We start from the raw sequence: 22,377 nt of genomic DNA on the forward strand, positions 1-22,377 counted from the left end.
ATGGTGTTGCATGGCTCCGTTTCTGCTTCTGTCCGTAGTGTTGCATGGCTCCGGTTCTGCTGGTGTCCATGTTGCTGCGTGGCTCAGTTTCTGCTGATGTCCTAGGTGTTGCATGTCTCAGTTTCTGCGAATGTCTGTGGAGTTGCGTGGCTCAGTTTCTGCTGATGTCCGTGGTGTTGTGTGGCTCAATTTCCACTGGTGTCCGTGGTGTCGCGTGGCTCAATTTCTGCTGATGTTCGTGGTGTTGCGTGGCTCAGTTTTGGTGTCCATGGTGTTGTGTGGCCCAGTTTATGCTGGTGTCCGTGGATGTTGCATGGCCCATTTTCTGCTGGTGTCTGTGTTTTTGTGTGGCTCAGTTTCTGCTGGTGTCTATGGAGTTGAGTGGCTATGTTTCTGCTGATGTCCGTGGTGTTACATGGCTCATTTTCTTTTTGTGTCCGTTGTGTTGTATGGTCCAGTTTCTGCTGGTATCCGTAGATGTTACGAGGCCCATTTTCGGTTGCTTTCTATGGTTTTGTGGGGCTCAGTTCCTGCTGGTGCCCGTGGTGTTGCGTGGCTCAGGTTCTGCTGGTGGACATGTTGTTGTGTGTCTCACTTTCTGCTGGTGGCCGTGGCGTTGCGTGGTCCGTTTATGCTGATGTCCTTGGTGTTGCGTGGTTCAGGTTCTGCTGGTGTCCGTGTTGTTGTTGCGTGGTTCAGGTTCTGCTGGTGTCCGTGTTGTTGCCTGGCTCAGTTTTTACTGATGTCCGTGGTGCTGTGTGGCTCAGTTTCTGCTGGTGTCCATGGTGTTGCTTGACTCGGGTTCTGTTGGTGTCTGTGGTGCTGGTGGCTTCGTTTCTGCTGGTGTTCATAGTGTTGTATTAGTGTCCATTGTGTTGTATGGCTCAGTTACTGTTGATGTCTGTGCTGTTGTATGGCTCTGTTTCTACTGATGTCCAGTTTCTACTGATGTTCATGCTGTTGTATAGCTCAGTTTCTGCTGGTGTCCGTGGTCTTGTACGGTTCCGTTTCTGCTGATGTCCGTGGTGTTGAATGGCTCCGCTTCTGCTGATGTCCGTGGTGTTGCCTGGCTCAGTTTCTGCTCATGTCCATGGTGTTGTATGGCTCAGTTTCTACTGATGTCCGTGGTGTTGTATGGCTCAGTTTCAACTGATGTCCATTGTGTTGAATAGTTCAGTTTCTGCTGATGTCCGTGGTGTTGTATGGTTCAGTTTCTGCTGATGTCCTTGCTGGTGTATGGCTCAGTTTCTACTGATGTCCGTGGTGCTGTATGGCTCAGTTTCTGCTGGTGTCTGTGGTATTGCGTGGCTGAGTTTCTGCTGATGTCCGTGGTGTTGCGTGGCTGTGTTTCTGTTGGTGTCTGTGGAGTTGCATGGCTCAGTTTCTGCTGATATCCGTGGTGTTGCGTGGCCTCTTTTCTGCCGATGTCCATGGTGTTGTATGGCTCGGTTTCTGCTGGTGTATGGCTCAGTTTCTGCTATTGTATGGCTCAGTTTCTGCTGATGTCCGTGGTGTTGTATGGCTCAGTTTCTGCTGATGTCCGTAGTGTTGTATGGCTCCGTTTCTACTAATGTCCATGGTGTTGTATGGCTCAGTGTCTACTGATGTCCTTGGTGCTGTATTGCTTAGTTTCTGCTGGTGTCCGTGGTGTTGTGCAGCTCAATTTCTGCTGATGTCCGTGGTGTTGCATGGCTGAGTTTCTGTTGGTGTCTGTGGAGTTGCGTGGTTCAGTTTCTGTTGATGTCTGTGGTGTTGCATGGCTCTGTTTCTGCCGATGTCCATGGTGCTGTATGGCTCAGTTTCTGCTGATGTCAGTGGTGTTGTATGGCTCGGTTTCTGCCAGTGTCCATGATGTTGTATGGTTCAGTTTCTGCTGATGTCCGTGGTGTTGTATGGCTCCGTTTCGACTGATGTCCGTGGTGCTGTATGGCTTAGTTTCTGCTGGTGTCCGTAGTGTTGTGTGGCTCATTTCTGCTGATGTTGATGGTGTTGCGTGGCTGAGTTTCTGTTGGTGTCTGTGGAGTTGCGTGGTTCCGTTTATGCTAATGTCTGTGGTGTTGCATGGCTCGGTTTCTGTTGATGGCCATGATGTTGTATGGCTCAGTTTCTGCTGATGTCAGTGGTGTTGCATGGCTCGGTTTCTGTTGATGGCCATGGTGTTGTATGGCTCAGTTTCTGCTGATGTCAGTGGTGTTGTATGGCTCGGTTTCTGCCAGTGTCCATGATGTTGTATGGTTCAGTTTCTGCTGATGTCCGTGGTGTTGTATGGCTCAGTTTCTACTGATGTCCGTGGTGCTGTATGGCTTAGTTTCTGCTGGTGTCCGTGGTGTTGTGTGGCTAATTTCTGCTGATGTTGATGGTGTTGCGTGGCTGAGTTTCTGTTGGTGTCTGTGGTGTTGCGTGGTTCCGTTTATGCTAATGTCTGTGGTGTTGCATGGCTCGGTTTCTGCCGATGTCCATGGTGTTCTATGGCTCAGTTTCTGCTGATGTCCGTGGTGTTGTATGGCTCAGTTTCTGCTGATGTCTGTGGTGTTGTATGGCTCAGTTTCTGCTGATGTCCGTGGTGTTGTATGGCTCAGTTTCTGCTGATGTCTGTGGTGTTGTATGGCTCAGTTTCTGCTGATGTCCGTGGTGTTGTATGGCTCAGTTTCTACTGATGTCCGTGGTGTTGTATGGCTCAGTTTCTGCTGATGTCCCTGGTGTTGTATGGCTCGGTTTCTACTGATGTATGTGGTGTTGTATGGCTCAGTTTCTGCTGATGTCCGTGGTGTTGTATGGCTCAGTTTCTGCTGATGTCTGTGGTGTTGTATGGCTCAGTTACTGCTGATGTCCGTGGTGTTGTATGGCTCAGTTTCTACTGATGTCCATGGTGTTGTATGGCTCAGTTTCTGCTGATGTCCCTGGTGTTGTATGGCTCGGTTTCTACTGATGTCTGTGGTGTTGTATGGCTCAGTTTCTGCTGATGTCTGTGGTGTTGTATGGCTCAGTTACTGCTGATGTCCGTGGTGTTGTATGGCTCAGTTTCTACTGATGTCCATGGTGTTGTATGGCTCAGTTTCTGCTGATGTCCCTGGTGTTGTATGGCTCGGTTTCTACTGATGTCTGTGGTGTTGTATGGCTCAGTTTCTACTGATGTCTGTGGTGTTGTATGGCTCAGTTTCTGCTGATGTCCGTGGTGTTGTACGGCTCAGTTTCTGCTGATGTCCGTGGTGTTCTATGGCTCGGTTTCTACTGATGTCTGTGGTGTTGTATGGCTCAGTTTCTACTGATGTCCCTGGTGTTGTACGGCTCAGTTTCTACCGATGTCCGTGTTGTTGAATGGCTCAGTTTGTGCAAATGTTCGTAGTGTTGTATGGCTCAGTTTTCTGCTGATGTCTGTGGTGTTGTATGGCTCGGTTTCTACTGATGTCCGTGGTGTTGTACAGCTCAGTTTCTGCTGATGTCTGTGGTGTTGTATGGCTCGGTTTCTACTGATGTCTGTGGTGTTGTATGGCTCAGTTTCTACTGATGTCTGTGGTGTTGTATGGCTCAGTTTCTACTGATGTCTGTGGTGTTGTATGGCTCAGTTTCTGCTGATGTCCGTGGTGTTGTACGGCTCAGTTTCTACCGATGTCCGTGTTGTTGAATGGCTCAGTTTGTGCAAATGTTCGTAGTGTTGTATGGCTCAGTTTCTGCTGATGTCTGTGGTGTTGTATGGCTCGGTTTCTACTGATGTCCGTGGTGTTGTACAGCTCAGTTTCTGCTGATGTCTGTGGTGTTGTATGGCTCAGTTTCTGCTGATGTCCGTGGTGTTGTACGGCTCAGTTTCTACCGATGTCCGTGTTGTTGAATGGCTCCGTTTCTGCAAATGTTCGTTGTGTTGTATGGCTCAGTTTCTGCTGATGTCTGAAGTGTTGTATGTCTCAGTTTCTGCTGATGTCTGTGGTGTTGTATGGCTCAGTTTCTGCTGATGTCCCTGGTGTTGTATGGCTCAGTTTCTACTGATGTCTGTGGTGTTGTATGGCTCAGTTTCTGCTGATGTCTGTGGTGTTGTAGGGCTCAGTTTCTGCTGGCCTTGTGTTCTATGTCTCAGTTCTTCAGGATCTCAATCATGTGTTTGGAGAGTCCCAGCTCTTCGAACTCCTATTCGAAAACCTAGATGGGGGTTCTAAAAGCATTGCGCAATGGCCAGTTAGAATTTGCTGTTACTCCAATACTGAAGTTAGGAGTAGTAAGAACAAGGAATAATGATTCTATTCGACATTTTTATTTACCCACATTACCACCCAACCTAAATGAGCCTGATAGTCTTATATAAGTGAATGCAGGTGGGGAATGACCTTCCTCTTGTTATGGTTCAGTGGTTCGTTCTCTACAGTTTAGCCATCTGGCTGCTGCCCCTTGTCTCTCCAAACTTTTCTCCTGTGTGAAGTTCAGTGGGTCACTTCCTACAGAGGCATCTCACTGGTGGAACCTCCATGGCTGCAGCTGTTGTGCATTGTAGTTGCATTGCATGGTTCAGATGAGGTGTCCAATGCGTCTGCAGTGCAATACAGAAGCAGCTTCTTTGGCATCGGCAGCGAGTGACCTGAAGAAGGACAGGACAATCGATACTATTGTCGACACAACAATCGATTTTACTATTGTCTACTTCAATGCTACAAGATGATGAATTTCTTATTTTTCATTGGCTGTTTACTTTGATGTCTCTGTGCTTCTTTTTGCTTCTCTTTGTGAAAAACCAGGATGGACCCTGAATTCAGGAGGAAACTATATGCAATAATCATACTATTAGAAAAGATATCTTCATAAATCTGTTACAGAATGTGGAGATTTACTTCTCTATCAGCATATTTCTCATAAAATACTCAAGCATCAAATTGTATTCATCAAATTCCTCCGCAGATTGTTTGACAACTTCTTTGCCATTTTGGTGCTTACCTCTCCATTTTGATTTTTCACATTCATAAAGGAAGCAAATATGCGATTATGAGTGGTTCAGTGTTCAACTTCAGTACTGTTATCCATTGGAAGGGCATTTACAGTTTTATTAGTTCAAACAGGCAAAATACTGCTGGTCAAGTGCTAATGAGCTAACGGGTAACTGGTTGAATGTAAACAATGTTTCAAAGGTGCAGACGAGGGCAAAATGTATGCTGGGAACCTTGAATGGGGATAAAATGTGCTTATTGGTACAAGTCAGTCAAGTTTAGGTCCTTCGAAATCAGAAACAAATTGTTAATGTCCAGTGACCAGACAGTGTCATTTACTTTGTAGCAAGTATTAATGTCAATAGATGTAAATAAATAAATAAAAGAGTACAGGCAAGATGGATGGTACAATTCTTCAACATGTTATGGAATCTGTATTTTTTAAATTTATTTTTTAGGCCTTCCTTATTATATTATTTTTAAAATATATCAATGTCTCATTCTTCCCAGGGACAAGTCATTTTAACTTGGGTATTTTCCTGTTCTGTCTGTCTGACCACGGTGGTAGTTACAATAAAAGCCTCGTGGTTGGCAAATGAGGCAGTGGATTGAATTTCTTGAAAATTGGAAATATTTTCAAGATCAGGAAATAAAAAAGCTGAGGATTGGGCAGATTACTTATTTGCTTATAATCTTACGTTTATGTTTTTTACCTAGATGTTTTTAATATATATATATCCCACAAATTCATTTCTTCAATGAAGTTTCTGCTCCTTATATTCTTGTACTAAAATGTAGTACTAAAAGCACTTATACGGAGAATGGCGCCTATATAGCTTTGAAAGCTTGCATTCTGCTACCACCTAGTGGCCGGAATCAGAATTGTTCAAGTTATGTATTTAAAATATACCAAGCTAGTCGAATTGTTCAGTTTGAAACATTGGACATTTTAATTTGTGCATGTTGTTTTTTTTTTATTTATAACGTTTTATATAGCACAAACAAGATCCCGAAGGATATCAGAGGGTTTTATTATTGGAGAATGTTCCCACCAGTACTTGTTTGTCTTATGGCAAGCTGAAAATATCAGTATCTTTGCTTTTTATTGTGCAGGGAATGAAGCTGGCTTTATGAAGAATTTAAACTCTAGGACGTGGGGTTATATCTAATCGATTTGAATTAACCGACAATGGTTTTCTGTTCGCTTGGAAATGCGACATCATTAAATCTACCCAGGTCTTTATATTTTCACTTTGTTGGGAAGGATGTTTGCGTACAACAAAATCAGAGTTATGAAATTGCTCTACAAGTAGCAGCTTTAGCTATATATTAAAAATAGGTGCAAAAGATAATCTGGTTGTTACTCGAATTATGATTAACATTGCAGTGGTGGGATGAAAAAGGCTATATATTGAAGGACTACTAGAATATCCGTTGTTTGGTATAGCAGTAGAGATATGCTTTAATGACTTGAGTGACCCTTTCAAAAAATAGTCTGTAAAAGCTACAACCCTTCCATCCTGTTTTTTTTTTTGTATGGTCTTGCAGGCGGTCCAGCTGCTGTTCTGTGACCTGCTATTGGTGACGAGGACGAATGTTTGGCAGCAGCAGATGAATGCGGCAGGGCAGCAGATGAGCGGTGTGTTCCAAGCTTCTCCACTGGAGCTGAGGGGCTTCCAGCAGGACCTGAGCAGCCTCCGCAGGCTGGCGCAGTCTGCCCGGTCTGCAATGCGCAGGGTGAGTCTGACAGGGTCCAGTTCCTGTATGGAGGGCGTATAGGAGGCTGTCCGAGGTCTTGTGCGATTGTATGATCCTGCTGGCAACATGTCACAGCATTATATTCAGAATCTGCCATTATATCATCTGTTCTGACAGTTACTCATCAGGCCCTCCTTTATACAGTGATGACGCGCACTATGTCGCTTTCATTGATAATAGGCACACTTTTTTTTGTCCACTAATGGACAAACTTACCCACTCACATCCCCAAGTGCATTTTCCAGCTAAAATGCATAATGTCCCTATCTTAGTTAGACTCTTAAATGTATTTCTCTCTCACTCCTTTGATGAAGGATTTACTGTTTCCCATTTGTCTCCTTTGAGGTAAAACCAGCCCTCTCCTTCATTTGCTGCATTGTACCCTGTCTTCTTCCGCCCTAAAATGAAAATTTCCCCTCTCCACTTACGAATTTGTTTTCCATCCTCGCCCCCTCCAGAGAGCATTCTTTCCTTCAGCTTCTCTAAGTGCACCCTGTCCCACTGGTATACTTTTGCTTTCCACCGTCATTCCTCCAAGAGCATTCTCCCTGTCCCACTCTGCTGTGTGTGCTGTGCTCCTAACCCTCCCATAAATGTTCTCTGACTGTCTCCCTCCTCTGGGAACGAACACTCGGCTGCTTTTAGGAGACTGTGCTCATAAGTGTACTTTCCAGGTGTTCCTGCACGAAGCCACTGCACGGTTAATGGCTGGAGCGAGCCCCACCAGGACCCACCAACTCCTGGATCGCAGCCTACGGCGGAGGGTTGGACAGAGCAGCAAAGAAGGTGAGGGAGGTCTGCACAAGATGTTGGCTAATGGGTGCCTATAACCCTTTGCTGAGCTTGTGGGGGAAACATGGGACCAGTGCCCCAATGTAAGGCCATTTTGTAGTGCATAAATTCATATGGACACATGCCATTTGCACGGGGCAGGTCCAGCTGTATTTTTAGCTCGAAAATGTAGTTTACCTTTTTACTTTTCTCCGTTATTGGGTTATACACATTTTGGTGATTTAATTTTGATATTAAATGCTTCCCATGTTCTATGTAAAATTTACATTTCAAAATAGTGAGTTTTTCTGGGATTGTGTGACATGTACTGCTGGTAACTCAGAAAGGCCCTCACTATGCTGGATAGAAATCTGCTTCTTTGAATGGCCCAGAGACTCTTCTGAGGCTGCACTTCTGTTCAGTCAGGTCTTCTTCACGCCCATGGATGTAAACAGGCATGTGCCCAATCGATGGGTGCCAGGTTCTAATTACAGGTACATTTCGACCCTGGCATTCAAGTGTCTGTATACCAGTAGGCCCTCTATTTGAGGAACTTGGCATTTGTTTAGCCAGAGGGTCTCTAAACAAAATATACCTCACATGATGGTCAATGCCATACTCCTGGTGCTGGTGCTCTCCCCCCCCAACCCCTGCGCTAGAGCACAAACAGGCCTCATAGAAACAGGCACACAAGTTTGCACTATAGTGCAAAGATGTGTATGATGTCGATCATAGGATTTGGTTCTGGAAGGGTATCCTTTCTGTACAAAATACTATGCTTAGACTAACTTTAAAACCTTTCACACATGTGTTATACAGTGCAGTACATATTTAATGTGAGAAAAGTTAAGAGAAGTAAACACCTTTCTCCTCAGTAACGACTCCCTCAAGGAGGTGTTTTTTTGAGCAAAGCCCTGTCTAACCATTTTCGTGGACAGTGCTTTGCTTAAAAAAACATGAATGTGCCACAAATTAAACACCCTTAGATGCTAAGCACTATCTGTGTTATTTAAACAGCTATTTCCTAGTGCAAAAATGTTTTGTGCTGGAAAGTAAATACTTTATCATGTGCAACTTTGCATCGGCACAGAATGTTGGTAAATCTGCCCCTAAGTATCACTGAGCTTTGGTCTCTAAGAAAGGTAGCACAGATTACTAGAGGGGGGAAAAGTATTTTGTTGATTTTGGGCACATTGGGAGTTACGAATGCAGCACCGGCCTGGTGAGGTCTAGCCTGGCTTTTGAGGATGGTGGGTCTAGTATGTGTATGTGCACTAAATCGTCAGATTGTAAATGCTTGTGCAAAGCTTCACATTAGCCATAATCTGTAGTATGTGATTGTCAATATTCCTTTGACTTCCTTTCATGGCTGGTGGTTTCAATTGGTGCAGAATAACTTAGGGCCAGAAGCCTCCAATTCAAGGAGTGGAAACAGCCAACCTGCCATATGGAGACCAACTACCTTATGGTCTCCCAGGGCTTCCGTACTTGCATATAGTCTGGGACAGACGCCAAGAAGTGGTTCTGTGAAGTAGGGGTTAGTTTCACAACAAAACTGAGATTAATGTAATTCTGTACTTTCGGATTAGTAATCAATACTGTACATTGGTTAAATTAGTTTCTTAAAGAAAAGGGCTGGGGATATTTATAGCATGAAACACTCAATTCATAGCAGCAGTAGGAGGTGGATCCAGAGTCAGGGAGGCTGGCCTAAGGGTACCTGGTCCAATACCAAATATATTACAATGACAGATTAAGTATGTGTTCTGCCTTTAGTATGGTTCCATCATCACAGTGAGCCCCCAAATGCCCCGCACCTGTCAAATATGAATTAACTGTATTAGTAAATATTTAGGTTGAGTACCAGTTCAAAAGTATGAGATTCACAACATCAACTTTCTGTGATGCGCCCAAGCAATTTAAAAAGGTAACGCTGCTTCAAAAAAATCATTCTCCTTGAGCTGTTTCATACCTTTAATATGTCAATGGTCCAGTGTTAGTTATTTCTGCCCTGGCCACTGTTTGCAAACTTACAACAGATCAGTAGCAGTTACCTTGAACCTACACTTTCTAGCTTCTTCACTTGAAAGTCAGACCTCCTCTTTCTGGAAACCAGATGAATAATTGCCCTTTCTTCCAAAGTTTGTGGTACTTCTTAAAGCTGACTAAGAAGTTTCATGAGGAAGAATGGCTGACATGCCAAGAACTTATGATTGCACCGTTCCACTCGGGAATGGCGTCCCCAGATGCACACAAAGTAGAAAAATTTCCTTCGTAAACTTGGTACTTTCAAAATAAAGTTTTATTGAGACTTTAAGTTTCTCTTATTGTAATTCCTAATTTTTCGCATGATTCATAAATAAAAATTATATTTGGCCCAATGCATTTCGGGCAATGATGCCCTTCATCAGGGGCATTGATTCTCTTCCAAACTGTTAGAAATGTTTGACAATATATTTAAATGATTCGATTCAATGCACGTTAACCCAAGACCGTTAACCTGGAAATGTGAGAAGCCTCCATCAGGCTAGAAGCGTAGATGGTATCATTCGGGTTCGCAAGCCATTTTCTAATGTATGGAGTTTCGTTGGACGCTAAAACGATCCTGCTGTGTACTCAGAATGGTGGTCCCACCTAACCAAATAACTTTGAGTGCGAGATGGTTCTGCCTTCATTCATTGCTTTCATGAAATGCCAAGAAGGCTTTAGGTGTAGAGATAGGAGCTGCATGTATCTCACTGGTCTCCGGTTGATAGATAGTGCCTTGGATTTGATAGTCTATTCGGCAGAGAGAATTGTACTTCCTCTTAAAAAATAATTTATTGTCACTCAATCCTGTTCAAAGATCAGTTCAATGTCGAACTCACTTTGTGCAAGCTTTCTGTTGTATTGGGTTCACAAACCTTTGTTTCTTCCATCATACTGTTATTGTTTTGCTCATATGCATGTTCACTTATCTTATTTGATTTGTCAATTTCATGTTCCATGTTCTGGAACCTTGATTTGTGATGCACGAGCTCTTGGGGACTGTTTCTTCAGTTACTTCTGAGCTTCGTGGATTGCAGGTCATGTCGTGGGCATTTATACTTAAGAATAAAAATGTATTAATACAGCACTTCATTTGGGTGCAGTCCCTTTTTGTACACTTGCCTAATCAGCCTCACCAAGGGCCCTTTGGTGAGGCCTCCTCCACTGACCATTAGATTGTAGTGGTGGAGACTTAACAGTAGAAACCTACCCAATATGGCAGCTAAAAGGGCTTCAGAATACAGCAGCTCTGAGGTCCTTCCCAATACAAACGGCTGCCATGTTCTGTCTACAGAGTCACAGCTTGAGGAGGAGGACACAGATCATTAAGGTACATGCAGGGGGTCTTTTCCTTCAGTCCTTGGAAGTCTTCAATCATTCTAAACATAAAGGGCCATATTATCAAGAAAGGGCGATACATTATCGCCGCTTTTAATGGCAGGAAACTGCTGCTAAAGCGGCGATAATGGGCTTGATAATATGCCCTTGTGAATTCCCATAGAAGCCCAGGTTCTGGTGTTAACCTGGGCTTCTATGGGAATTCACAAGGGCATATCATCAAGCCCAGTTTCCTGCCGATAAAAGCGGCGATAATGTATCGCCCTTTCTTGATAATATGGCCCATAATTCGTTGCCACTGACCCTTTGTGTTTGTCCTTCTTTGCCACTGTCATACCAATGACTTTGTAGGGACAAATGACTCCACAATGTACCAGCTTACACAATTGTATTCACTTTTGCTTGTATATATAATATACAATTGTGCATGGAGATACAGAGCATTGTTGAGCACATGAATCTGAAGTTGTTTTTTTTTTAATCCACAGATGTTATAAGGCTGGTCAGCTGCAGCGTGAGCTTCCCCACCCTTCCTTGCCAGTGAAACCCACTCTTGTGTTGGGCAAGACCCAGGTGGGGATGATGAGTTTATTCCACCTCCCTGGCCGTCTTCTCCCCCTCCTCACCATCACACACCGAACAGAGACTTAGATGAAAGCAACATGATGGTTTTAGGAGGCAGACTCCTGTCTGAATTTGGGCCGAAACAAGAGAGAAACTGAAAATATTATTCTCAGTGAAGGGATGACTCTCAGGTTGAAAAGCACCTTCTTCCGTGCCTTGAATGTGATAGGCGTGTTACTCCCGATTGATGCCAGACTGTATTGTTTTTCTAACTGCTTAATTTATACTGTATTGTTAGTTGGGTTTTATTGTCCTCGTGTACTGTGCCTTTAGCATTTCTCTCTCCGCATGCGGTTTTTCTAAAATTTTCTGCCCTTACATGGATAAGTCGAAAGGCTGTGTACCGATCGAATATATACACATTGACAATCACAGAGATGAATTCACAACTGATGCTGAGACTGTTGCCTGTTCAGTTGGGGATGCCAATACTACTGCATTGTGGGTTGCGGCAGCCATCTTTGATAAGGTGTGTCCATTCGTAATCCTTGGGAACTCTGATAACCGCTGTCCCCGAGATACTTTATGATGCAAGAGTTTAAAGGAGTTAATTTGGTCTACCCCTCCAGCTGGATCTGAATGTGCTGCCAGAAAAGACAGGATGTCAAGCATTCTCTGCAGATCTTTCGGGGTCAGATGTCGGTGGGATTCGTTATGAACTAAGGCTCTCTTTCTCACACACAATTTGGGGGATAACCCCTGTGTAGCTGTGCTTGGTAGTGAAGGCTCGTCCAATGGTGCTTGAGGATTACTTTTTTTGAAGCACTTTACTCTTGGTAAAATCAAAAGCTAGCCCCCTTTTGCACCACCTTTCTTCATAATCCAGTAGAAACAACGGGCGGAGAACTTTCTTGGTCGCCAGTAAACTGTCTTACCTACAAATTAAGAATTGTGAGTGTTTGATTTGAACACGAAGAGACGACCCACACATTCCTCCTACTCTTTTAACCAGGCCGCTTCTGAAATCGATTTAGATGCCAGTTCTGGTGTGCACCACATTGGTTGTAGCCAGATAACGTGAAAGCACAGTTTGATGTTTGGTTTTGATTGTCTCAAGTAGATCTTTTCTCGGCTTGAATAGTTAGGTCTTTCAAAAAGATCCTCTTACGGTTTGCTTTGACACAGCTCTCTTGTATAAATATGTATTTAGTGTGACTGATCACATCCATCTCTCAGAAGTGCATTTACTGTAGATTTTCATCTCTCTTGGCTTGATCTGAATTTATTTTGCACTGATACTTTTCTCTCTCCTAGGAATCTTCTATTGGTTTAATCTCACACGACCACAACTTCAACTCTACTTCAAGTTATCATACCAAGACACCCAACTTCTTTCTCATATTTTTTCTGCTAGGTTTCTCATTTGTAGCTTTTTACTTGCATGCATTAATAGAAAATGTCTCAATAAATTAATTTTTAAGGAAACATTAGATACAGTTTTATGTCAAAGTTTTTTGTGCAACAATAATATGGTGCTTGTTGAGTTTGGAAACCTAAAAATCGTTGTGAAGAGCACTTTCTCGCTGGGCATGAATTGCAGACGCCAGTCATTTAAGAGATGTCGGTAAAGATGTAACCAAGCTCACTGGTGGCACAAAAGATGTGTTGAAATTTGTATTTCATAGGTCTAGGGTAAATCGATTAGTGGTAATACAAGGAATGATAGGATAGGTATCTAAAACCATCACTGTTGATTATCTAAGTCTCAAAAGAGAGACCAAATTGTGTGTAGGTCTGGAAATATCTCCCTTGCCCAAAAAAAGGTTAACTCAATAGCATGGTTGGGGTACTCTGGCTGGCTAACGAGAAGGCTTACGCTGCTGCTGTTCCCTGTGTACCAAGTATGTGGATTGACAGAAAACATTTAATTTCTGAGTGGTCAGCTTGACACAAGAGAAGTGGGCCAGCAGTTTGGCAATAGATGCTTTCTCTACTATTTTGCAGTTTCCAACAAAATAGTTGCAGATGTACCCTCTGATGGCTTAAATAGTGGGCAGCCTGAAAAGGATTTGGGGTTTCCATGCAATTCCCAGTTAAATTGGGCTGATAGAGCCATTCATTTAAAAGTAGTCACAGCTGAAGGCTTGACGGAGAATGAGCCCCATAAAGGTTATTTTCGCAGAGTCATTGGCAGGACGGAGGAGGGGAAGCTTACACTGCCACTTCCTATGCAGCAGCTGGTTTGCTTATAGAGGAACCAATGTGATTTGTAGTTTGCTCATGTTGCAACCTTTCACAGCAGAGTCATCAAATGTACATACATCAAGTGTACATAAGAACTCTCTCACATGTCCTCTTAATTGTGTGCATATAATCTCAGTTTTGGATTGGGGTGCACAACCTACCCTACAGAGAATATGTATAGAAACTTTATGATAGTTTATGGAAGGTGTTCACAGTGTTGGCTTCTTTGCTTCTCAGCAGGTGAAATGGAGATGCACCCGACCCTGCGGGAGCACGCTGAGGCCCTCCTGCTGGCCTGCCGCTACTTGCCACCATCCTTCCTCTCCGCACCCGGGCAGCGGGTGGGCATGCTGGCTGAGGCAGCACGCACCCTGGAGAAGCTGGGGGACAAACGCTCACTTTACGACTGTCAGCAGATGATCATAAAGCTTGGTAGTGGTGGAAGCCCCGTCGCCTCTAGCTGAAGGGACCCCCCATGAACAGTACCTGAGTCGTCTGCCAACTCGCTTTTAACTTGCTCTCTGATTCTTTCTCAGAAGTGGGCATACCCGTTGGCCACATTGGCCAGAACAGACCCCATCTAAGGGCAAAATGCTGCGCCAAAAAGTCCAGAAGATTAGGATCAGCTATTGACCGCAGAAGACCTTTCGCCCACATCAAAGAAATGGCATCAGTATTTTGGGCAAAAAAAACACTGCTCTTCCTTTTTCTATGTTTTCAAACCTGTGGTGGCTGAGAAGTTGACCAGTGTTTCCCTCAAACCCTCCTCGATGGAAAACAAGCCTTATCTCCAAGATAAGTAAGATGCAGTCCCTTGGCTGGTGAGGACTCTTTATGTATGATGGCGTTGACTGGTCACACTAAGTGAGCTCGAGCACCATTAGAAGCGAGCTTTGCATCAACATTGCGTTCATCGTTTTACTGTTTATGTAGAATCAGTGCATGGGCTGAAGTCCTATTGGAACTACGGATACGGACCTGCTCCCCTTATTGTTGGTGACAACCCCACTGTATTCCTGACTTGCCCCAGATATTCTGGGTTGTTACTTCTATAGATGAGAGGAGGAATACTGTATAGTGAGTTGTCGATCGCACCGATACATGGACTCAGATGGCACTCTACTCTTGGAATTGTGGCCAGGTGTTATTTTAGATGTATTTATACAGATTACGCTCTTTTTAACGGTACATTTTAAAAAAATTCTTCTTGAAACAGATGTCTACTTCAGAGCTCCATATATCCATGACATATACAGTAGCATTTTACCACAATGTTTTATATGAAACGGAAATGCATCCTCTACTCTCAGACTAAAGATGTTTAATGTTAAATTTGGCCTACACATTTAAAGCAGAATATATGGTGATAAGTCATTTAGAAGTGGTCCATATATATTTGATATAAAATATGTCATTTGTCTCTATCTGTAAGAGTATTTGGTAAGAAATATGTACAAATGGTAACATAGGAATCCATCCTTTGACATCATGGGCTAACTAGTAGCATTTTCTCGTCTTTATTTGTAGGAATCAGTCAAATTACCGAAATGTTTGCTCGTGACAAAAAGAAATCCAAGTTATAGTTTTTTATGTGGATGCTACTGGGGTACACCTGCTTTGTGCCTTGTATCCTAGGTCCAACCCAAAACCATTTAATTAATGGGTCAAATAGGTCCCAAAATGTGACCACATGTTGCTTCTCTAGGTTTCCAGTCCTGATGGCTAGGGACAGGCAAGAGCATTCATGTAAAGCCAAGCTACCCATATTTTGAAAACTAAAAAAGATTCTAGTTTTGTTGCATTTTTCTTAAAAATAATTTCTGCTAGAAATCATTCTAGAAGAGAGTTTCATCCTGTCTCATTTGCACTGTACATCTAACTGATATCACCGTTAATTACTGGAGCCAACTGTTTTTTTCTGTCACACTACAAATGCCTAATCTTGGTACATACACCATTTTTAGTCAAAGGTGATTTCGCTAAACTTGTGTGTATAACATGCTTACATATAGAGGATCTCAGCAGCTCTCTTTATTCATTAGTCTGTTATTGTCATTCACATTTTGCTTCTGCCCACTGCAGCATACAGGACGACACATAGGTCAGCCCACTTCAGCTATGGCTAACTTCACTGTGAGGGATGGCAGTCCACCCTTTTACAAGGAGCACAGCCACACACAATGCAATTCCCTCAATTGCACAGAACTACATTTGCAGTGTGTGCTTTTTGAGACCAAAAATATATATATATATTTTGCTTTTAGACAATTTTTTTATTTTAGATTGACAAAGGTCTGGCACCTTCACTAGTAATGTTTTGTAAAAACATTGACAAAACAAAAACAGCAATGGCAGAGCAAAAAAAACTGTCTGTAGGCTTGCCACTTGGCCATTTTTTCTGTATGACCAGCATGGTAAAGTCCTGATAGGTACGGAAAATCCACTTAAGCCTGTATTTTTTCCCCTCTTATCAGTATTTACTTAAAACAGCAAACGTAAGAAAGCACATTAAAATATGTTGTAAAGGTTCTTGCCTTGATCTGTGAGCAAGTTAAAATAGACAAAGGCAAAACAAGCCAAGTTACAAATAAATACAGACTATTCTATACGACGTTCTATTTAACTATCATGCCAAGGCCGTTGCAGAATCTTAAAAACATGATCAAACTACAGTGTTTTCCCCTGGAAAGGGTGGCTACCCTAGCTCTCGGCCATTGCCAATCCTTTTGGCTTTTCCAGTGCTTGTTTACTAGCCAGCTAAAATGAGTAACATGATCAGAATAACTTGCTGAGCCCTCCTAATTGACAGTTTTTACTGTTACCAGCTTTACTGCCCTTGGAAGGTTTGGAGGCCTAAAATAACCCGTTTTATTTCAAACCCTTGACCTACAGATCATTACATACGTCATCAGCAGCCTTCCTGCAACATTTTGTCTTAGCTGGAGGATGGCACAACAAATGACCACTTTTAACACAACACTATACTTCACAAGGGGGAGTAAGTGCTTTTTTTAACAACCTTGTAGGGGGACATGAGTCCGTGGCCCACTAAGGCATGTTAAGTCGCCGCCTTAAGAAGTTACTGAGATTTTTTCCCTGTAATTTCTGGAGCTTAATTTGTGAGAATCAGCATAGCCACAGGTTTTCCAACTTTTCCATGTTCCCCTTTTCTGTAGTTTAAATCCCAGGCTGAATAAGTGCAAGGAGCCTCTGTAATGTGTAGATTTTCCATCGGAATGTAATTGGTATGGACCTGCCCGAAATACACAGTGACGCAGTTAGAGCAGAGATGTCCGCCATTTTCCCGGTAGTGGACGATTCACTGCTGCTCTTCAGCGCCGGGCTCCGAATAGTAATGCCTGCGTTGTTGGCGATGAGGAGGCGCCACATAAATCTCTCCAGGCGGGGCCCTGATTTGTGGGTCCCGCGGACTAGCTTTCTCGTCAGAAATGGCGAGGCCTAGAGTACAATACTTTGTCAAGGCGTCCTGGAATACATTGTATGTGACAACGGTGCCCTCTAGAGGGTACTCGAGGGTACTGCTGTACGTCAACGGACTGCAGAGCACCATGAATTACTAGCATGCTTATTATTGTGGGTTTATATAGTGCGGACATCACCAGAAGGTGTTCCAATAGAAGTAGCATATCTCAAACGAAGATAGATTTACACTAGCATACAAGTTATAAGACGTAAATAAAGTGAATTGCAGACCCGTACACTGTCATTGGTAGGCAGCAATACATAAGGCAGGGACAGAAAATGAGCCCAGTCACTAAAACAAAAGTGGACCCGTTAAGGAATGATAAATCTAAAAAAGTGGCCCATGTTTGTAAATTTGGGCAGTTTTGAACTTGTAAAGACACGCTTTATAAGTGTCTTGTAAGGTATGGAAGACTGCATAGATAGGAACTTGCTGCACTCACGTTTGTTTTAATATCTGTAAAAACTGGCACATCAGTTAATAAAACAGGTTGAAGAACAGCGAAAAAACTGGCCCACACACTGACCGGTCAGGCCAGCCCACCAGGTCTGGTACCCTGCAGGCCAGCCCGACCCTGGCAATACACGTATGGTTGCCACCTGACTGGTTTTCTACAGACACCTCTGGTAGTTTAATGTCCCAGCCAGTACAAAAATAGGAAAAATCAACTAGAGCCGATATTTTTAGCTCCTATCTATACATAGTGTAAACATAAATAAAAATCACTTTTAGAAATACTAACTAATAATTAAAGTAAACAAATGCAGAAAAGTCATGTTACAAATGAATGCTTACGATTTTGTTTAAAGTCCTATTTAATATCATGTGTCTTTGTAGAGGTGGCAATCTTAAATACAAAGCTAGTGCAAAATCTCAGTACTATTGCTAACAAGTGAACAAGTACAAAGTCAAAAAAATATTACACTAAGCTAACAGTAAGAAGCAGTACAAGGCTACAGTAAATGAACAGTCCGCTGCAATTGCAGCAGGAAGTGAGTGTCAAGCAATAACCGCTACGGTGAGCCATTGAAAAAGATTATTTGAAGAATCTTTCAAAGAGAAGGGTTTTCAGTATGAATTTGAAGTGATGCTTAGGCGGGGAAGTAAAGAGTTTCATATTTTGGTAGTACTCCCTTTGAAGGATTAAGTTACGGTGCAGGCAGGCGCAAATTGAGGCGATGCGATAGCCAGGAAGGGAGGTAACCGTATTGCTAATTGTATGAGGTGCAATACACACTGTAAAGAAAAACTTCAGAGATGTGCTTGCATTGTACTGTACATAGAGGACACATTTTAGGCACCAAAAAAAGAGAAGTTGGAGTTGTGCGAGTGAGGGAAGGACACCGGAACTCCAGGCACTCAGTGTTACTTCATTACCTCTGGACAGAACGGAGGCTCTTTATTACTTGGTACAAGTGTCGGACAACCTCTGTGCACTCACATGTTTTTCAGACAAGAGAACTAGTGCAAAGGAAGATACATTGACCTGCCCAAGAGCTCACCTATTTGGTTAAATGGCCAGACCCTGGGATTGGAATCTAAGGGCCCGATGTAGGTGGCAAATTCCGGTCGGAAACGGCCGAAATCGGCCGTTTCCGACCGGTATTTGGCACTTTGAGATGTAGGGGGCCAGTATTTACCTATTCGGTAAATACCGAATCGGTAATGCCCATTGATTCCTATGGGCTTCAAGGCCCATAGGAATCAATGGGGGATACCGAATCGGTATTTACAGAATCGGTAAATACCGAATCTTACAGATTCGGTATTTACCGAATCTGAAATACCTACATCTCCCCCCCTCTAATTTACCACTTCATAAATACCGAATCGGTATGATTCGGTATTTATGAAGTGGTAAATATAGATTTACCTACATCGGGCCCTAGGTCTGTTAAATCTGAACCAAATGACCACTAAAAATAAATATTGCAAAACGGTGCCAAACACAAATACTTATTCTTTAACCATCAATGATAGGTGTGGTATGCTCAAGGATAGCCTTTTTTTGTAAGCACTGTAAATAATGGCTGTCCTGTTACTCAGTTTATTGATACTTATCAACCTTATGAGGATGAAAGTCGGAGTTGTCTTTACCGGTATTCAGACTTTTAATATCCTGTTCACATCAGTTGTCAGCAGTGAACAATTAACTCACATACCTCTTGGCAACAAAGCAAAGCACTATACAGCGCTCCATCTTTTTGGATCATCTTTTTATTAAAAATGTTAGTGTTCAAGTGACGATGCTTTGAAGCAAACCGATCTGTTTCAAACAGATGTCTTATTTTTAGAAACACAGTATGCTCATTTCCCTCGGGTATAAATTCGTTTTTTTCTGTAAAGTTTACACCGTACTGTCTATTCTTTAAAGAACTTAGATTTGTAAGTCAGTTCAGTGGTAGACAGACCACCAAAGGACCAGTCCCTGTCGTACAAAAAATGTCTTTCTTATTTTCTCTTTTTCCAACCAGTGTGTAATTTATTTACTCAGGTCCCCTCCTCATCCCCCACTTACTTTTTTTCTCAAAAGGTTTGACTGCTGTCTCAGACAAGGGAGGATTGAATCCTTAACTCTTTTGCTGCCTACCACTTGGTCAGCGTAGTAGCAAGTAATACTTATATACTTCAAGAAAATTCATGTTTAGAAGCAACCACTTGATTGCTAACCCTACTAGAGTCAGTATAATCTTCTCATTTATACAAAAGTCTCACTAACCCTGACTTTGAACCTTTTGCATTATGCTGTTTTGCTTTACATCTAGGTTTGCACTGTTTAAATGCCTATACATAACGTAGGCTGATGCAGTTAGCTTCTTGAATATTGGCCATAATAAGTGGACAGTCAGAGTGTGATAAAGTATTCCCTTCTTCTGAAAGCTTTCAAGCAGCTATAATCCGAAAGCAACAGAAAAAATATATACTCAGACTTTTCACACTGCATCTCAAAGGGACCATCCAGTGTAGAAATAAAATCAGTTCTCGTAGCCCAGTCCTGCATCGCTAACAATCACCAACAATAAACCATCCAGACTGTTCCTTTTTGATGATGTCTACTTGAGTTTTAAGATCTCTTGGGACCTCATTCACCGGGTTGCATCTTTAAAGATGCTAGGCAAGAGTGTCGCCTGTTTGCTTTTTGAATTTTCTAAAAGCTACACCATTCACTAGAAAGCAGGAACAATGCTAAAACGATTTCTAAAGTTGGAGGCACAGTACAACACCACGTGCTACATGGGTTGATGTTACTGATGTCAGTGCAAAAATGATCAACAGATAATGCATCTGATGGTCACAGGCAATAAGTGCAGGTTCTTTTAGACAAAATGGGGGATAAAAGGTAAGGCTAAAAGGTGCAGGTTTTTTTTACATTAATATGCTGGATTTAAGACAGCATCTTTACTGCTTGTGACTTTATCATGTTTGGCAAATCTCTATAGGTCCATAGTTACCTTTTATAAATGTGTACCATTCGCACTTGTCTCATGGCACTTTTATCATGCTCGTTCACAATTCCAAGCAAACCAATGTTAAAAAGAGACCGCATGCGAAGAGGTTTAATTCTCGAGGCATAATTACAGATGGGCAAGATGATCCTTTCTCATCAGTTTGGAATTTCAAACACGGTTTCTTATTTAAAAGTCCAAAATACGAAATTTTGAAACTCTGGCCATTCAAGTTCAACATTTTAAATTCTGATCTGATGTAATTTAATGCATCTTCGGGTTAAACATTTCAAACTAAACATGCAAAATTACATAAGAAGCAGAAACTTGTTTTGGGAGGAACTTACAATTGGAATGCACTTGTTCTATGAGGTAGAGAAATCAGAAATCAACGAAAAAATGTTTGGTCGCGAACTATTGGATTTCAAATTTACTAGATTCTAAGGTCAGATTGTAGTAATCTTACCAGTAGAAAACACCGACCTCAGCTTCAGAACTCGATTTTCAAATTCCCTCCATTGCCTGTCAACAGGTGGGGCGTGATGCACTAAAGCAGGTGTGTAGAACGTTGGTCCAGAAGTTCTGGGTCCTAGCCATATTTTCAGAACACAACTACCTGTTATAAGATTTTTCCATTCAGGTGTACTGTATGACATTTCATCTCATGCCTATCTTGAAAATTTGGCCAGGTACCCATCATCCTGAATCCAACGGGACACCCCTGCACCAAAGGGAATGTACTTGGTCTATGGACCAGGTACATCCCCTCACGTCACAAATGTTAAATATGTGCAATGTATGGCCATTGCTTTTGTAAATACTGTACACAGAGGGTGAGGCCTCAAGAATCAGCCACTTTAAGTTTTAACATAGATTGTTGTTCGTTTTTTTAACCTACATTTTCATAGTTGTAAAGGAGTTTTGTACAGATGGTTTAGAAAATAAATATTTATAATTGTGTTTTTGTATAGACAGGAATGTTTCTTTGGGCTACCAGGGGAAAAAAAACGTAATGGTATTTTGTAGATCTGAACTTGTGTCTTCAAACTGTTGTTTTTCTCTACCCTGTTATTTTTGTTTCTTTGCTGAGCTCGTAAGATTAATACACAGTATTTTCAGCTATTACCCATTTGGGGTGTTATATTTTTTAAAGAAAGCAATTTCAAATCAAAGAAAATGTTTTTAAAATAATAAAAAATAAAAATGATGGCTTCTGTCTCATGTTGTCTCCTTTGTGCACATGGCAAAACAGCTGTAGCGGGGTGTTCTCACTTAGTGTTGGAGTATTAGGCCCACTGGGCCGTTCAGGAGTTTGAGTCCTGCCAGAGGTGTTTAATGCACTGTACTCCTGGGCCTGACAGATGTGTATTCCTTAGTATCTTTTCTATGAAAACAAGAAGTTACCTCTTGATATCACTGTGCCTTGTTTATGCTACTACAGGAAGGACAGACCAGCCATGGTACTATTAGAGCTTCGATACTCACTACTTCTGCTCTCATTTAAACTATTTTTGTTAACGTTTAGAGGGCAAAGGAATCATAGGTTTTCCTTCTGCAATTAATAATGCTGACAGAAAATGGTTGGCCAGTTTAATAATGCAATGCTAAAGACATCTGCAAATATATATACACTTACCACCGATGGTCCTCCAATCTCTCCATGTTCACAGGAAGAGGTGGAGGAAGACCGCTGTGCACAGGATAGTTCTTCCTCTTCCAAAAATTGTGGAAGTAGTTATGATCAAGTTTGAGCTGATGCGCTGGATAACGTAATTGGATTATGTGAGGGAAATGGCGGCATTACTTTAGTGCTTCACAGCTCTTCTGCTACTGT

At 42.3% G+C, this 22,377-nt stretch overlaps 1 protein-coding gene across 10 annotated transcripts in view; it reads left to right on the forward strand.

Annotated features, from left to right (window-relative positions):
• The window catches only part of SREBF1 (sterol regulatory element binding transcription factor 1), a 109,586-nt gene extending 87,822 nt beyond the window's left edge, over nt 1–21,764 (forward strand). For 4 of the 10 annotated variants that reach the window (XM_086940836.1, XM_086940835.1, XM_086940838.1 and 1 more), the window contains exons 17-19: nt 6,459–6,647; nt 7,343–7,454; nt 13,851–21,764. In XM_086940836.1, the coding sequence (XP_086796962.1) occupies nt 6,459–6,647; nt 7,343–7,454; nt 13,851–14,077 (528 nt within the window). In that variant the 3' untranslated portion in view covers nt 14,078–21,764. Of the gene's footprint in view, nt 1–6,458; nt 6,648–7,342; nt 7,455–11,293; nt 12,860–13,850 lie in introns of those variants that run through there. The other 6 variants (XM_086940840.1, XM_086940843.1, XM_086940841.1 and 3 more) reach the window with 3 other exon arrangements.
• The last annotated feature ends 613 nt before the right edge of the window (nt 21,765–22,377 follow it).

The sequence above is a fragment of the Lissotriton vulgaris genome, chromosome 10 (assembly GCF_964263255.1).
Source record: "Lissotriton vulgaris chromosome 10, aLisVul1.2, whole genome shotgun sequence".
Taxonomy (NCBI): domain Eukaryota; kingdom Metazoa; phylum Chordata; class Amphibia; order Caudata; family Salamandridae; genus Lissotriton; species Lissotriton vulgaris.